The sequence below is a fragment of the Macrobrachium nipponense genome, chromosome 26 (genome assembly GCF_015104395.2).
Source record: "Macrobrachium nipponense isolate FS-2020 chromosome 26, ASM1510439v2, whole genome shotgun sequence".
NCBI lineage: Eukaryota > Metazoa > Arthropoda > Malacostraca > Decapoda > Palaemonidae > Macrobrachium > Macrobrachium nipponense.
The window spans coordinates 58,861,182-58,879,505 of NC_087215.1; the positions used below are offsets into that span (position 1 = coordinate 58,861,182).

The following is an 18,324-nucleotide window of genomic DNA, read 5'->3' on the forward strand; positions in this document are numbered from 1 at the left end:
CTGTGGAGAACGGCTGGACTGAGCACAGCGGCCCCGATCTCGAGTGTCAGAAGAGCTGGTGCTGGTTGCCATACCCGATCGCTCTCTGTGAGAGCGACGGTCAGGCGACCTGCAGGCTCACTGTCACAGTGAGACCGGTGCTTGTCCTCACGCACGTCACGTCGCTGGTTCCAGCCGTGGCTGGCACCGGCGAACGGGAGGACCTCTTCCCAGCCTCAGCCCGTGGCCGGTCGTGGGACCGTCACGTCCCCGGGGTAGCCAGCTGTTCGCGCGAGAGTGATAGCTGGTCTGGTGAGAGTCGCGTGAGCGGCTGTCACCAGTCTTCCGCCCCGTGCCGTGAACCTGACGCTGAGCGGAACTCAGAGGTCTGGTTCCTGGCTGCACGGTCGCTGTAGGCGACCGTACACTCGGTACCTCCCGCGAACGAGAGGCCGAGACGGACCCTGATGCAGTGCAGAACCACTGACACCAGGCGAGGAAGTACCGGTGTTAGCCGGTACCCCTCTGGTCCCCGTAGTCTTCTTCCTTGCGGAAGAAGAGACGGGCCCCGCTCCCGAAGGAGCAGGAGGACCAGCGGAAGGAACTCTCCCGTCCCACCTAGGTGAGACGGTCCCGAGAAGCTCCCGAGGGAGACTTCTTAGGAGGGAGGAGGCAACCTTCTTCTTCCTCGGCTGTGAAGCCTTAGAAGTCGAAGGGGAAGAGGCGGCAGCCGACGACGATGAAGAAGATGAAGACGACGACGACGACACCTTCCTCCTCTTCTTCGTCAGCTTCCTCAGGACAGACGTAAGATCTGCTATCCAGGGCGGAGCCGGGCTGCTGTAGCCGAAGCTACAGGGCCCGGACGCACCTGTACAGACAGACCAAAGTCTGGGGTAGTACCACCACGAACAGGGACGACATCAGCAGGTATGGGCATCTCAGGAACAGCAGGCACAGCCAGCACAGCATCGGTAGGACCGCCAGCGCAGCAACGCAGGGACAGCCAGCGCAGCAACGGCATGGGACGCCAGCGCAGCAACTGCATGGACAGTCAGCCCAGAATCGGCAGGTACGGCAGGCAGCACCTGGGAAACACAGGAAGTGGAGCAGCAGCCAGCAACATCCTGGTACCGGCGGCAGGTCCAGGGGCGAGCTCTATGGGCAGCGGAAGTGTGGTCGCTGCAGCGCGGCAACCACGAGCGGCGGCGGCACGCCCCCCCCCCTCTCGGTACGGCGAACGGCACTTCACAGCGGCTGTAGGCAAGACTGTTTACCACGTGAGGTGATTACACCAGGTGAGGAGGGACGTCGTCACCTGGAGCGTGGTCACCACTCCATGGGTGACCGCAGTAGGCCCAGACATAGAACCGCAGCCCCTGGACACTAGCACGCCCTGCAAATGGAAGGACGCCCATACCTCACCAAGGTCCACCCTCGTGGCAGTAGCACCTGCGGAAATAACAGTAGTAGCGATTAGTGGGGGGGAAGTCCCCTCGCGCAGGGGGGTGAGCCCTCTCCGAACGAGTGGAAGACCCCGAATACAATTGTACATCGGGCACCGAGCGCCCTCCCCCGCGCTCGACGGATCGGGCGAGGAGAAGAACGCCGATAACCTCCCCCCCCCCCAAGGGGAAGGGCCATCTGTGGGAGCTGAGCGGGGGGGGTTCTCGTTCCCCACCCCGCACAGCACCCATGTACCCAACAATAATATAAGAGCCCGAGAGCAATCGTGCCATCGGCCGAATGCAAGGGCATAAGGATCAATTCCCTGACTGAGCGGAACTTGCAACCAAATAAATTGATGCAATCAATAATAAAAGAATAAAATGAAAAAGAATCTTGCATTACGATTCACTTCTCCAATAATAAGGGCTCGGATCGAGCGCATTTGCGCCCTCGGTACCGAGCGCAAGGGTAAAAGGATCCATTCCTTACCTTTATGGATCAAGGTTTATGGAAACCTTGATCCATAATGAATTGATGCAATCAATATATATATGAAAATGAAAAAGAATACTGCGCTTGCGATTTCACTTCATACAAATAAAAAGGGGAAGGATCAATTCCCGGTAAATAGCGGAAACATTGATCCCAGTAAACAATGCAATCTCAATAAAATATGAAAATGAAAAAAGAACTGCACTTGCGATTTCACTTCATTCAAATAAAAAGGGGAAAAGATCAATTTCCGGGTAAGCTCGGAAACTGATCCAAAATGATGTTATTATGATATAACAAAGTTTCATGTATACTTACCTGGCAGGTATATATAGCTATATTCTCTGTTCGCACTGGCAGAATTTTCAAAACTCGCGGCAACCGCTAGATCACTGGTAGTTCAGGTGATCGCCACCCCGCTCCCGTGGCGCTGGTGCTCGAATCATTCCCATTTTCGTCAGATTTTTCTCTCTGACCCTGTCTCTGAGGGGAGGTGGGTGGTGGGAATTTAATTATATATACCTGCCAGGTAAGTATACATGAAACTTTGTTATATCATAATAACATCATTTCATGTATGACACTTACCTGGCAGGTATATATATAGCTGATTGACACATTTGGAGGTGGGTCAAAGACAGCAACATTGTAAGAGTTTTAAAATTTTAAAAATTTAAAATACTCTTAGATTCCTTACCTGCTAAGGTAGCTGACTTCAGCATTCCTGCCTCTTAGCCTGCTAAGCCTTAGTAGCTTCCAACTAGGACGTGACCTATTAGTTGATGAAGCTAAATACAAGGGTCTGACAACTGGACGGGACCAATTTGTTGACAGGAAACCCTAGCCCTCTCTTACCACGGGCATTCATGCTAGGATAAGTTAGACCACCTGAACCACACACAACACTAACCTAACACATACACTTCACAGACTGAAGAGGAAATCACCCTCTCAGACAACCGTAAAAAACAACACCACTTCATTAAAATACCTAGCATGTTAGTAAGTTATGGGGTGGAAAAATCCTTGCCCAATACTGCTCCTGAGGATACATATGGACCCAACGTTTGACAATTGTCAAACGTTGTTTTGACGTTTCTAAGGTAATGACTTGCAAACACTGAATTAGTCCTCCAAATCCAAACGTCGTTTCAATGATATCTTTGAGGGCCATATTCTTTTTAAAAGCCAACGAAGTAGCTACTGCTCTCACTTCGTGTGCCTTAACCTTAAGGATGCCGAAATTTCCTTCTTGGCATAACATATGAGATTCTTTAATTAGTTCCCTAAGGAAAAAAGGCCATAGCATTTTGGTCATTGCTCTGCTAGGGTCCTTCACAGAGCACCACAGTGATTCTGAAGTTCCTCTAATCTTACTGGTTTTATCCAAATAATAGCGCAATGCCCTTACTGGACAAAGAACTATCTCTTGTTCCTGTCCTACTAGATCTGAAAGACCCATCATTTCAAACGACCTTGGCCATGGATGAGCTGGATTCTCGTTCTTGGCCAAGAACCCCTCTTGAAAAGAGCAAACCGCTTTGTCATGTTTCCAACCAATATGTTTGCTAATTGCTTGCAGCTCACTCACCCTTTTAGCTGTGGCCAATGCCACTAAAAAGATGGTCTTTTTTGTGATATCTCTCAACGAAGCTTGATCCATCGGTTCAAACTTACTAGTTCCTAAAAATTTCAGGACACATCGAGATTCCAGGAAGGAGCTCGTATTGGGGCTCCTTCCTTGTTGCAAAGGACCTTATGAGGTCTCTCAGATCTAGATTATTTGTAATATCTAGACCTCTATGTCTAAATACAGAAGCCAACATACTCCGATACCCTTTAATCGTCTGAGTTGACAATTTTATTTCCTTCTTTAAGTATAAAAGGAAGTCGGCAATTTGGGTCACAGAGGTACTGATGAAGAAATCTTCCGACTCTTGCACCACTTGCGAAAGATTCCCCACTTCGCCTGGTACAACTTAATAGTAGAGGCTCTTCTAGCTCCGGCCACCCGCTCTGGCCGCCTCTCTAGAAAACCCCTCGCTCTGACAAGTCTTTCGATAGTCTGAACGCAGTCAGACCCAGAGCGAGGGTGTTCTTGTGGTACCTGTTGAAGTGAGGCTGTTTGAGTAGATCTACTCTTGCTGGAAGTGTCCTTGGTAAATCTATTGTCCATTCCAGTACCTCTGTGAACCAATCTCGGGCCGGCCAGTATGGAGCTATGAGAGTCATTCTTGTCCTTGACTCTCCCTGAATTTCTTCAAAAACCTTCCCTAATATCTTGAACGGGGGGAAAGGCGTAGACGTCTAGCCCCGTCCAATCTAGAAGAAAAGCGTCTACTGCGACTGCTTGACGGTCTGGGACTGGAGAGCAATACGTCGTCAATCTCTTCGTCATTGCTGTCGCAAACAAGTCTACTACTGGGCGACCCCATAATTTCCACAGACTCTGGCTACTTCTAAATGAAGCGTCCATTCTGTTGATAGAAGTTGACCTTCCCTGCTAACAGGTCCGCTCTCACATTCTTCTCCCCTTGAATGAATCTGGTGAGAAGGGTTACGTTTTCCTTCTCTGCCCAAAGAAGGATCTCCTCCGCCAACTTGCAAAGAGAGATTGAATGTGTCCCTACCTTGTTTGCGGATGTACGCCAGAGCTGTGGGTATTGTCCGCGTTGACTTGTACACCTTGTTGCGAATCACCGCGTTGAACTCCTTCAAGGCCAAGAAAATCGCCATCAGTTCTTCCTGTTTATATGCCAAGCCGTTTCCTCCTTGCTCCAACGACCTGAGACTTCTTGAAGTCCGAGAGTCGCTCCCCAGCCTGCGTCCGAGGCGTCTGAGAACAATACATGGTCTGGGTTCTTTTTGCTGGAGAGACGCTCCCTTGCTAACTTCCCCGGAGTTAGCCACCACTTTAACTCCTCTTTGATCTTGCGAGGAATTCGAAAAACAGGAAGGAATCTGGTTTGCGATTTTCTTGGCCAGACTTGGTTCAAAAAATAATTTGTAGGGGTCTCATGTGAAGCCTTCCTAGAGAAACGAACCGTTCCAGGGACGAGAGTGTCCCCAGTAAGCTCATCCACTCTCGTGCTGAACATTGTTCTTTCTCTAGAAAGGCTTGCACTTTCCGGATGCACAGATCTTGTCTTGTTTGGGAGACGGAAAAGCCCGAAAAGTCACTGAGGAGATCAGAATCCCCATCCCCAAAAATAAACTAGTTCCTGACTGGGTTCATATTCGACTTTTCTAAGTTCACCATCAACCCTAACTCTTTCGTTAATGTTAACGTCATTTCTAAGTCCTCCAGACATTGCTTTCTTGATTGGGCTCTTATGAGCCAATCGTCCAGGTATAGAGACACTCTTATTCCTAGAATGTGTAGCCACTTCGCCACGCTCGCCATCCACTCTTGTAAAAACTTGTGGGCTGTGCACAGTCCAAAACAGAGGGCTTTGAACTGAAAAACCCTGTTCTGGATCACAAATCTCAGGTACTTCCTGTATCTTGCATGAATTGGGATATGAAAATATGCGTCTTGAAGGTCCAGGGTGACCATCCAGTCCCCTGGACGTACCGCTGCCAGTACTGAATCGGTCCGTCTCCATCGTAAATTTTGTTTTCTCCACAAATAAATTGAGTTGAACTTACGTCCAGTTACTGGTCTCCATCCCCCGAGGATTTTGCTACTAAAAACAGCCGGTTGTAAAATCCCGGAGATAAGTGATCCAGAACAGGTTCTATTGCTCCTTTCTTGAGCATAGAAAGAACTTGTTCTTGTAGTGCTTCTTGTTTCCCTGGATCGCTGTAGTGAGCTCCCAGCTCTCTTGGCGATGTCGCAAGAGGCGGTCTCTTTAGAAAAGGGATCTTGTAACCTTCTTTGGCCACCATTGACTACCCAAGGATCTGCTCCCTTTTCTTGCCAAATCTCCCAAAACTTCTGGAGTCTGGCACCTACTGATGTCTGAAGGACTTGCTGTTCATTGTTTAGTACTGGGTTTCGAACCCCTCTTGGACGGAGCTCTTCTTGCTCTGAAGGCCGGACGAGAAAAGGACTTGCCTCGAAAGGGCTGACTAGCTTGCCTTGATTCCTTAGGAGTCTTCTTAACTACCTTGTTGGGTAAAAATTTCCTTACCGAGGAAGTTAACAGATCCTGCGTCGCCTTCTGAGTTAGGGAAAGCGAAATTATCCTTGATAATATCCGCAGGAAACAATTGCTCGAAAGTGGGGAAAAAAGCAATTCGGATTTCTGGGCGTTAGAAACGCCTTAGCAGCAAAAGAGCATAGGAGTGACCTTTCTTTAAAATCCTGCGGTGAAAAGAGATGCCAATTCATTCGCTCCATCCTTAAGGCTTTGTCCATGCAGGACATAATATGCTTGGGAGTTGAGAAGCCGTTGCTTCATTATCTTCCACTGTCGTCCCAGAGCTCCCAAGGGACCAATCCAGAAAATAAAAACCTCGAAGGTCCGGAAAATCCCTTTCAAGAGATGATCTAATTCTGATGGAGACCACCACACTTTGGCCGAATTCAAGGCATGTCTGCGGGAACTGTCCACAATGTTGGAAAAATCCCCCTGGGAGGAGGCAGGCACTCCCAGGCCGAGATTTTCCCCTGTTGCATACCAAATTCCGGACTTCGATGCCAATTTGGCAGGAGGGAAAGAGAACACAGTCTTGCCCGCTTCCCTCTTTTCCTTCAACCACGTATCAATTCTTTGAAGAGCCTTCTTAGCCGTAATCGAAAACTTCATCTTCAAAAACGAGGACTTCTTCGGAGTTTTATTCTTGGAGAATTGAGAAAGGGGTGATGTCGGAGCTGCAGGCTGAAAATCCCCTCCAAAAAGTGAAGAAGGCAATTCGTCAATTTCTTATAATCTGAAGAAGGTGCTCATCTTCTTTTTCTTCCTCAGATTCTAAAGTCTTCTATTTCCTCTTCTGCGAAGACACATCCTGTAAACCCAGGTCTTGCTGCAGAAAATCTTCTCCAACCTCACGTGAAGAAACCTGCTCCTGCCGCCTGCGTCCTGCGTCCTTCTGAGCTCCGAGGTTGCGTCCTGCGTCCTGTTCCGGAAGCTTGCGTCCTGCGTCCTGCTCCGAAAACTTGCGTCCTGCTTCCTGTTCTCTTAACTTGCGTCCTGCGTCCTGCTCCCGTAACTTGCGTCCTACCCGAGACTCCGAAGCTTGACGAGAAGGCGGCCAACCATCATGCGTCCTCTTAGACGACTTGACTGGGAGAGATGCGTCCTTACGCCTTGTAGGAGGAAGTTCCGATGTTCCCCACGATTTAACCAAATCGGCTAACCTTCCTTGCATCTCTTCAAGGAAGTTCCTAGTCTCTGCTTCCTGGCGTGAAGTCTGAGCAAGCGGAGAACAAAGACGAGACGGATCCTCAACACGAGAAACTCGATCTTGAGTTCTACGATAAGGGGAAGATATCGGAGAGACTGCTCCGTATTCCGAAGGAGAGCTCCTATCCCGAGAACCGTCGTACACATGAGGTCTTGCGTCTTGTCTTGACTTAAAGGATCTCCTCCTTTTAATCGGAACCACCTCTTCCTCATCACTAGAAGAGAAAATCTCGGGACTACTCCACTGTTCTTGCGGGTAACGCTCATCTTGAGAAGACGTAGGTCTATGCGTCCTCTTCAGAGGACGCGAAACTTCCGCATAACGTCCATACCTGCCTGACGCAGCACTATCTGTCGAGGAAAGACACTTCCCAGTGTCGCCTTTTTCTATGGCGCACTGCTGCAGCCTGGGACGCAACAGGACTGCCTGAAGGGACGACTGATCGTAAGGGAACCCCTCTCGCCTCCCTTCGACTGTCGACATGCCTTCTCCCTTGGGTCTGGGAGCTTGGCAGAGGTCTAGGTCTGGAGCACGAGTGAGACGATCAGCCGCCCCCTCCACTACACTGACACTTTCAATCGTTACCCACTTTGTCTTGGTAAGACGCTGAATTCTGTCGCCCATTGACGCCAAGGGCGGCAAACACTTTCACAATATTAGTATCCTCAGAAACAGCAGCGGGCGCAGGAGAGACCTGAGGAGAAGGATTAACAACTTCTACTTGGGAAGAAGGGGGAGAAATAACAGAATTATTCAAGGCCTTACTAGAAGAACCTGACCTCTCACTCCGAGACACCGATCTTCTTACTCTATCCTTTTCAAGCTCTCAAACATATTTGGGTGAAAGTCTTCCACCTTCTTTCTCATTTAAACTTTCACACTCATTATCTATTGTCCCAAGTACACAAAACCTCTCTACACTTCTTACATAGTGTAGTGAGGGTCTACCGAAGCTTTCGGTAGTCTCACCTTACACCCTTCTTTCATACACACTCGAAATACTATACCAGAATCAGACATTCTAATAACTTCCAATCGCGATTGCCAATCCAACTTTCCAATACGATACCCAATAAACCATCCAAGTACAGCGAAAGTCAGCTAACGAGTTTCGAATTCTAGCAGGGAACCAACAACGATGTTGCCGTTCAGTGGCAGAAAAAAAATATGACGAAAATGGGAATGATTCCGAGCACCAGCGCCACGGGAGCGCGGGGGGGGTGGCGATCACCTGAACTACCAGTGATCTAGCGGTTGCCGCGAGTTTTGAAAACTTCTGCCAGTGCGAACAGAGAATATAGCTTATATATATACCTGCCAGGTAAGTGTCATACATGAAAATGAGTATTGCTACAATCAAAAATAAATATATGAAAATGAAAAAGAATACTGTACTTGCGATTCCACTTCCATACAGAATAAGTTTCCGTGCCGAGCGCATTCGCTCGGCAACGAGCATACAGGTCAAAAAAATATAAATGAAAAGAGCACTTACTTACGATTTCATTACACATTTCCAACCAAAATATACGCTCGGAGCGAGCGCTCTCCCGCCCTCGGCACCGAGCATACACAATACGAGGATCATTTCTGGGAAAATGAATTCCCGCACTTACACCCTTCAGTCCTGGCACTCGGGTAATAAAGGAGGGCGTGGTGAAACCAAGATCCTTTAATTCACAATTGAATTCAATGGAAATAAATATGAAATGATTGTACTTACAATTCAGTTTCACTAGATAAATAGAAAAAGAAAAACACAACCTGCGAAAGCAACGACGATAAAGCGGGCGAGAGCGATGATACACGTCCACACGCCAGCAGGCCGAAAGCAAAAGTGATTTGTTACCTACCAGTCGCGCGCGCGCGCCTGTCGGACAAGCAGTTAACTACCGAACCCTTGTTCGAAAGCTTACGACCTATCCAGCTTTCGCTAGTACCTTCCTATTGTAAAAGGACCGAAGGTTTGTATGCCGTGTCGGAACAAAGTCTTCTTTCAGCAGCAGTCTTCTTCCTAATGCTAGAAATTCCAGGAATTCGAGCATAGGCGAGGTTCCCGATTATCGTGTAACATATCGGGGATTCTCGTCTCGCTCACTTTGGACCGTGGTCTCGCCATATGTGTTTGGAGATCGTAAGAAACTCTAACACTGAATGCGCTAGAAATTCGTAGAATTCTAAGCAGTCTGCGAAACCCCCACCGAATTCGTCAAACGATATCGCTGGTGGTCCTCTCTGATTCCCGTAGAAATCGAGAATGGGGCAGGATCCCTCCTCAACGACCGGGGGCTTACGTCAGGTAGGACCCGAAGGTCCCCCCTCCCCCCCTTGGTAGCGCAGTCCCCAACGTGGGGATCCTACAGAGAAATCTCTGTAGGATCCTTCCCCTTTCCCTCGTAGCCGTAAGGAGAGAGGGAATGGGGGAGGAATTGGATACTCGCTCGCCTTCCCAGTGGAACTAGCAGTTGGAGAAGAGTAGGAGCAGCCATCGCCTTGCGGCGATGGCCTCTCAGAGTCTGGGAAAACGTATCGTCAGGAGAAAACGTTTTCCCGAGGATGGGTTACGAACTCTCACTGTAGGTAGGGGTCTGCCGCCACTGTGAACGTCGTCTGGGTGGGGCTGATCGACACCTGACAGGAGAGAGCCGATACCGTCCTCCGACTCATTCCAGTCCTCGTCGAGGTCGAAACCTCTCAGGAGGACCGAAAAAAAAAAAAAAAAAAAAAAATAAGGAGTATTTAAATACGGTGTCCGAAGACACGTAGAAACGCCGCTGTCGCAGTAGAGGAGGTGGAAGTAGCTTGATCGACCGGCCAGAACTGAGAGAGCCTTCTTGTCCGGAGACGAGAGACTCTGGTTCAAGACAGAATCGGCAAGCTCCGATCGCGGCATACCCACCGTCGGTTTGGGTTCCCTCTCGGGCCCCAAAAACGACTCGAGCAGAGACATGGGCTCTGCTGGGTGGGACAGCGGCGATCCTTCCCCCGGCGGTTTCGTTGTGCTGACGAATCAGTGCAATAACCTGGGTAAAGTTACTCTGAATCTCGGAAGTTACAGCGTCTTGAGGAGTAGGACCGTCCAGTCCCTCCAACATGAGCAGCTCCCAGGACCCCCTCCTCCTTCAGAAGAAGGACCAGCAACAGATCCCTGACGGTTGCCTCCAATCACTTGCGCGTACGTCCTGGTTGGTCCTAAGACCAACCTGGCACCGTGCGGCGTCGTGACGGGATCGTGAGCGGCGCATCTCTCACGATCACTCCTATATACCTCGCTCTTCCTGGCGTATGCCGAGGAAGTTGAAGGTATCGAGAGAACAGAACTGACGCTACCCCTACTCCCCCTGCGGTCGCCTCCAATCACTTGCGCGTTTACGTCCTGGTTGTCCTAAAGACCATACGTGGCACCGTGCGGCGTCGGTGACGGGATCGTGAGCGGCGCACCTCTCACGATCACTCCTAGCTACCTCGCTCTTCCCGGTGTAGCCCGAGGAAGTTGAAGGTAGTGGGGAGAGGGGAGACCTGAACGCTCCCCACCCCCCGCTCGCTGGCAGGACCAGCGTACGTGGGGCTGCAGCCGATCACCAACCCGCGGTGGGGATCGATCTGCAGGCCTGGCCGTGCCGCTCACCTGTGGCGAGCGGCTCGATGAGCACGTCGACCCCGGTCCCGTGCGTCAGACGAGCTGCTGCTGGTCACCGTATCCGCCCGGTCCCTGTGGGGCAGCGGCGGTCAGGTGACCTGCAGAGCTCGCTTTCGCCGTGAGACCGTGAGCGTCCTCGCGGCACGTCAAAAACGCCGCTTTGGTACCTAGCCGAGGCTGGTACCGGAGGTCGGTCGAGGGGACCTGGGGGACCTCTTCCCAGCCTCAAACCCGTGGCCGGTCAGAGACCGTCACGTCCCAACCCGAGGTACCGGCTGGGTCGCTGCGAGAGCGGCCGCTGGCCTGGCGAGAGTCACCTGAGCGTCTCTCGACAGTCCTTCTGCTCCGTGCCTCGGTCATGACGCTGAGCGAACTCAGACGTCTTAACTTTGGCTGCACGGTCACCCGAAGGAGATCGTACACTCGGAACTTCTCGCGGACGAGAAAACCGAGCCAGGGGTAGGGCCACCTGGCTTAGCAGCAGAGCTGCCAAGACCAGGCGAGGGTGTACCAGCGGTAGCCAGCACACCCTTGGTCCCGTCTTCTTCTTCTTCTCAGAAGGGGAGACGGGCCCGCCCTTCCCGAAGGAACAGGAGGACCAGCAGAAGAACCCCCCCGTCACACCGGAATGTGACGAGCCCTTCGAAGTTCCCGAAGGAGTCTTCTTAGGGGGAATAACAAAAACCCGGTTACCAGCTGGTCGCTGCGAGAAAAGCGGCCGCTGGCCTGCGAGAGTCACCTGAGCGGTTCTCGCCAGCCTCTGCTCCGTGCCGTGGTCTTGGCGCCGAGCGAACTCTGGCGCCGAAACTTTGGCTGCACGGTCTCCCGAGGGAGAGCGTACACTCGGGATCTCCCGCGAACGAGAGACCGAGCCGGAACCTGGCGTAGCGGCATCGCCGCTAGCACCAGGCGAGGAAGTACCAGAGCTAACCGATACTCCTCTGGTTCCCCGTCTATCTCTTCCTTACGGAAGGGGAGACGGGCACCCCGCTCCCGAAGGAGCAGGAGGACCAGCAGAAGGACCCCCCGTCCCACCGAGGTGGGACGGGCCCTTAGAAGTTCCCGAAGGAGACTTCTTAGGGGGGGGAGGCAGCCTTCTTCTTCTTCGCTTATGGGCCTTAGAAGTCGAAGGGGAAGAGGCAGCAACAGACGAAGACGAAGATGACACCTTCCTCTTCTTCGTCAGCTCACGCAGGGACAGTCGTCAGGTCCTCCATCCAGGCCGGAGTCGGGCCTATTGCCGAAGCAACACGGCCCGACTGCACCTGTCCGGAAGGACCTGGGACTGGGAAGACCACATGGGCAGGACCAGCATGGGACCAGGTCGCAGGAACCAGGAGCGGGACAGGACCCAGCCAACAGCTCAGGAGCGGCAGGACAGGCGGCAGGCGGTAAACACAGAAGGGACAGCCAAGCCAGTAGCGGGAACCACATCAGCGACAGGTACGGCAGGCCCAGCCATCGCCTCGTAGAATCATCGGCAGCCAGCGTGGTACTGGCGGCCGGTGCCAGGGTCGAGCTGCTGGAAACAGCGAAAAGTTCTGGGGCAAGGCAACAACCCAGAAGAAAAACACATGGCGGCGGCGGCATACCCCTCCATCGGTACGGCGGCCGACCGGCCCTAAGAAGCGGGCAGCACGGCGTCAACCGACACAGCATGGGGAGTGTAAGGACCAGCGGGTGGGGAAGCGAGCATAATCGGCACCGTGAAGGTTTGTAGTGGAGACCACTCCAAGGTCACCGCCCCAGACCTCGCTAGACTCTGCAGCAGATCGTGGATGCTAGGCACGCCCTGGCAGCCGCATGGTCCATACCTGTCCAAGGTCGTCTCCCACGGCTGTAGCACCTGCGGTAGCACAGACAGATTAGTAAGAGGGGTTCCCTCACGCACGGGGGGGGAGACATGCCCCACCCCGAACGGAAGGAAGACCCCAAAAACAAAAATACGAGGAAGCTGAGCGGGGGGGCAGGAAAGAAGACGAAGATCGGATACCAAGGGAGTCGCGGGAGAGCTTTCCGACGACTTCCTGGCAGACCTTCGCTTCCCCTACCCCCGCCACAGCAGTGAAAAGTAATATGAAAATGAAACAGAATACTGCACTTGCGATTCACTTTCATAGCAACTTAAAGAGGGAAAAATCAATTCCCGGTAAGAGCGGAAACTTGATCCATAATAATATGATGCTATCATAAATATATATGAAAATGAACAATACTGCACTTGCTATTTTCACTTTCACAGCAATAAATCGTAAGGATTAATTCCCGGGTAAGAGCGGAAATTGATCCAAAATTAAATTTGATGCAATTAATAAATGAAAATGAAAAGAAAACTGCATTGCGAATCCACTTTCATTGCATTCTATTCATACAAAATAAGAGGCTCTTGCCGAGCGCAATCAAGCTCTCGGCAACGAACGCACAGGGCAAAAATATAATGAAAAAGAGTACTTACATCTTTCAATTACACACTTTCGCCCAAAATACATGACTCGGCGCGAGTGCGCCCGCCCTCGGCACCGAGACAGGTTCAATTCATGAAAAGAGCGAAAATCGCCGTCTCTACGGCGATAGCTCCATGTTGATTCATAATTAAGTAATGAAAATGAAAAACAGTGTACTTACAGTTTCATTTTCAAGTCAAACCAAACCATTAGTAGAAAACACAATATAAACAAAGCATACGACGAGAAGCGGGCAGAGAGCGATGACGAACACGTCCTTCACACCCGCGGCCGAAAGCAAAAGTGATCCTTCACCTCTCGGGCGCGCGGGCGCGCGCACGATCGGACAAGCAGTTAACTACCGTTTTTTTTTACGTTCTCCCCTTGTTCGAAGCTTACGACCGTCCCCCAGCTGCCGCTAGTTACCTTCCTATTGTTAAAGGACCGAGGGTTTGTATTACGTATCGGAACAAATTAGCATTTCTATATTTGTAGTATATATACATATTACAACAATTTTATCATTACTGCAATACTATGACAACTAGAATTCAAGGAAACAGTTTGGCAACGATGAGTCATTTTTCCTTGCGTCGTCTGCTCGTAAATATACTTCCAAAATATTTGTAATTTTTCGGGGTTAATTTGGTTGCAAAAAAGGGATAATAGACATGAATTAAATAAACATTTTGAAGTAAAGTTAACTAAATATAGTGAAGTAAACAATTAAGGAATAAAGCTTTACACCTGTAATTAGTGTTGTCGTCTGCTGCTCGTAACTGTGTTTACGGAGTGAGTACTTAGGAACCAGGAACAACAACGTGGTTCAAGTGCAATGTGGAGTGAATTAAGACCTAAATGTGTATAATTACAATCAAATAAGAACTGTGGAGTTTCAGTTGTGATGGCAGTAAGGATAAAACCACCAATTACAAGGTAAAAATGAATTCAGTTCAAACCATGACCCCGGGAATAAAGTTTCATACTTTCACTAATATAGGCAACAACTTTTTTTATTGAGCTGATTACAACTGCAATCTTGAGTAAAATCAATAAACGTTATAAATATACGGTAACATTGTTCAAATGAGTGCTGGGAAGGCTGGGAAAGATGGTTGTCGTCACTGATCAGAACATGTACATCCACACGGTAGCCGCCATATTGGATTTCAAAACTGCCTTGAAAACATATTTTACGAAGAGCGTCACATGCTTATTTTAGTTCGTATGGGGCTTTCATATATCACATTATGTTGACGAAACTTCAATCTTTCGAATGGTATGCTTGGAGTTGTAATTGTATTCTTGTTTCACCATTTAAATATCGAGTGAATAAGACCTGTCCACCGTGATAAGGGTCGGTAGTCGCTGGTGTTTCCCCCATGTCACATTATGTTGACGAAACTTCAATCTTTCGAATGGTATGCTTAAAGTTGTAATTGTATTATTGTTTCACCAATTATATATCGAGTGAATAAGGCCTGGCCAGCGGGATGACGATGAATCGTCCGCGGTTGTTTACTCTACCTAGCTACTAGGTAGCTAGGTAGAGTAGCTATCTTCCACTGAATCTCAAGTGGTTAATTCTACCTCAAATAACCACAAGTTACTTTAAACTTACCTTTTATCGACGAAGGTCAAAATCAGGATGTTGGTGATAGTGAGAAACACAGGATGCAGAAGGTGGATTCCTGACACCGCAAGAACTACCACCAACCCCACACATGTTCCAATCCATTTTCGGGTTTCTGGCTCTTGCACTTTCCTGTAAACCTCGCCAAATGCAATGCAGCCAATAAGCAGTCCTAAATATATTACGTCATCGAAATTCATTGCTGAGTTTACTGAGAAAGACGATTTTCCCTGGCCAAAAAGTTACATTCGTTGACGTTCTTGCCCAAAAAAGATTAGATACGAATGCAAGGAATTTGAGATTACAGTGTCCGTTCGGTTTAGGTTGATAGCAAATTTTCCTTATTATCTTGATTCAATTCTATTTTGCACTAAGAAATTTTTACAGATATGATTTATAATATTTATGTGAAGATATTAAATACCACAGGGTTTTATATCACGAAAAATATACAATATTCTAAATAAGTGATTTAATGAACAACTCCAAAAATGTAAACAGTTTAATAAAGCAGAAAGAAAATTGTATCTTGTGCATGCTGTCATTCTCACGTACAGTAATGTAACTTGACTGGATAATATACTTAAGTATCATCTGCCAATAATCTAGCGTGCTTATTATGTAGTCACAAAATAACTGGAAGGAAAAATAACGTGTGCCAACTCACTTTTAGCATTAAGAAAATTATATTAATTTAAAAGAAATAATACATTTGAAGATATGAGCGGGTTTCATTAAATTTATTCTCCAAGCTAAATTTGTCTTCAGTCGGTCTAAAAATATTGTTTCTAATATGAATAACCAATGTTTTTTTTTTTTTTTTTTTTTAACCTGAGCAGTTGTGTACTTTAAATATCCCTGAGTATATGTATAAAATCTACATAATTATGATCCAGGCTATCACCAGGAAATACCTTGAGTAGTTCCCTAGAATTATTCATCATTACATCACATGAAGATTTGATAAGAGCCTATTAATTCCGTACTGTTCAGAAAGCTATAGGAATTATTATTTGCAGTCTTTACCGAAGAATTTTGCTAATGAGTCACTAATTCCAAATGTATGTAATGAGTGCATTGACTGTATTTTCTTATTTATTGATTGGATCAGTTACTTAGTGTATGTTAGTATTTATAGTAAATGTATTATACATGCCATTTTATGAAAACACATGTATATATATATTATAATTATATATATATATGATATATATATATATCTATATATATATATATATTAAATAGATTAACAGGCAGTCACAGGGTTACGACGGGGGTTCCGTTCTTGAGACGCGTCGTAAGCCAGAAAATCATCGTAAGCTGGAACGACGCTTGGAAATATGTCTTAAACTAATAAAAAGTTATAAAAACCTTACTTGTAATCCTTTGGTTACACTACATGTTGTTTCCTGTAGTATTATGTACAACCTGGAGTTATTTTCATAAAAGAATGCTGGTTCTTGAAGGTAAAAACTATTGTAATCCTCTGGTGACACTACATTCTTGAAGTTTTATGTACAACCTGGAGTGATTTTGCAAAATCTTGAGGGCTACAAGAACAGATGATTACTATTTACGTATCATATAGACTAATTAAAGTAAAATGTATCTTTAAATAGGCTTATATATTAGTATCAACAAAACATTTATTCCTGCCATGAGTCAGAGGCCGTTTAATGAAACGAACACTTCTCTGTCCTATCTGTTCAGAAAATAAACGTTACGTCAATCCCTGAGACCATTGTTGCCAAGCGTCTCTCTCTCTCTCTCTCTCTCGCTCTCTCTGATCAAATTACATTGGAACTTGACATACGATTGCCCTAATATACGAATGTTTTGAGATACAACAGAAAAATTTGCGAAAATACAAGCTTTGATATACAACGAAAATATTTGAGATACGATTTTGCGATGAGTGTTAGTTGTATAGGCGACCGATAAATGGCGTTCAGTCTGTTTGTTTGTTGGTGCTGCATGTTAACACGTCCTTGTTTTAGTTAGTTGTATTTGCGACTATTTTTCGTGTTATTTTGTCTATTTTATTATTAACCATGGGTCTCAAAGCTAAAGACAAAGCAGGTGATAAGAAAAAACCCAAGAAAATGATTTCGATGGAAGCAAAACATGAAATTATAGCAAAGCATGAACGTGGCGTTCGTATCGTCGATTTGGCAAAACGAGTATGGTCGAAATCCTTCTACAATATCCACGATCATCAAGCAGAAGGAAGCTATAAAAAACCCCCGAGACCATTGTTGCCAAAGCGTCTCTCTCTCTCTCTCTCTCTCTCTCTCTCTGATCAAATTACGTACTGGATAATGTCTCTCTTTGGATACTTCGATTTTGCCAAATATTGAGGGCTACAAGAACAGTTGATTACTATTTACGTATCATATAGACTAATTAAAGTAAACGTATCTTTAAATAGGCTTATATTATTAGTATCAACAAAACATTTACTGGCATGAGTCAGAGGCCGTTTAACGAAACGAACACTTCTCTGTCCTTAACTCGGAGCGTCGGAAGACGCCTCTCTCTCTCTCTCTCTCTCTCTCTCTCTGATCAAATTACTGGATAATGTCTCTCTTTTGGATACTTGGAATTTGCGTTGTAATCTAACCAGAAACTTCGTTTTGTTTATTGAGTACTGGAAACAAGCAATGATTTTTTCATTATTTGCGCTTTGGGACTGTTTTATATGTAAACTAGTATGTATTCATTCGCTCGGAAACTAGTTCCGCATGATGAGGCGTCACTAAAAAACATAGAAAAATACGACATAAAAAGTGTCGAAAATCATCATAATCTCAAAATTTTTGTTGTAATCTAACCAGAAACTTATTTTATTAATGTACTGTGCTAAACTATAAAGGATTTTTATCATAGTTATGCGTTTTTTAAAAAGCGTCGTTAACTCGGAGCGTCGGAAGCGTCAGCGTCGTAACCCAGGACGGATTTTTCCATTGAATATTTAAGAAAAAAGCGTCGTAACCTCGGAACGTCGTAAGCCGGAAACCGTCGTAACCCGGGGACCGCCTGTGTGTTTATATATATATATATATATATATATATATATATATATATATATATATATATATATATATATATATATATATATATATATATATTTCAACCATCCCATCATATTGAAGCCTATAATGTGAGTAATATATATATATAGAAATAATATAATATATATATATATATATATATATATATATATATATATAGATATATATATATATATATATATATATATATATATATATATATATATATATAGATATATATATATATTACGCCCCCTTTATTCCCTAAACTACACAAACTGGGAACTC

The 18,324-nt window shown here is 46.8% G+C and overlaps 1 protein-coding gene across 1 annotated transcript in view; it reads right to left on the reverse strand.

Annotated features, from left to right (window-relative positions):
* The window catches only part of LOC135200304 (lysophospholipid acyltransferase 7-like), a 137,298-nt gene extending 122,024 nt beyond the window's left edge, over window positions 1-15,274 (reverse strand). The window contains exon 1 of the mRNA XM_064228839.1: window positions 14,975-15,274. Coding sequence (XP_064084909.1) covers window positions 14,975-15,186 — 212 coding nt within the window. The 5' untranslated portion in view covers window positions 15,187-15,274. The remainder of the gene's footprint in view (window positions 1-14,974) is intronic.
* Window positions 15,275-18,324: the final 3,050 nt, after the last annotated feature.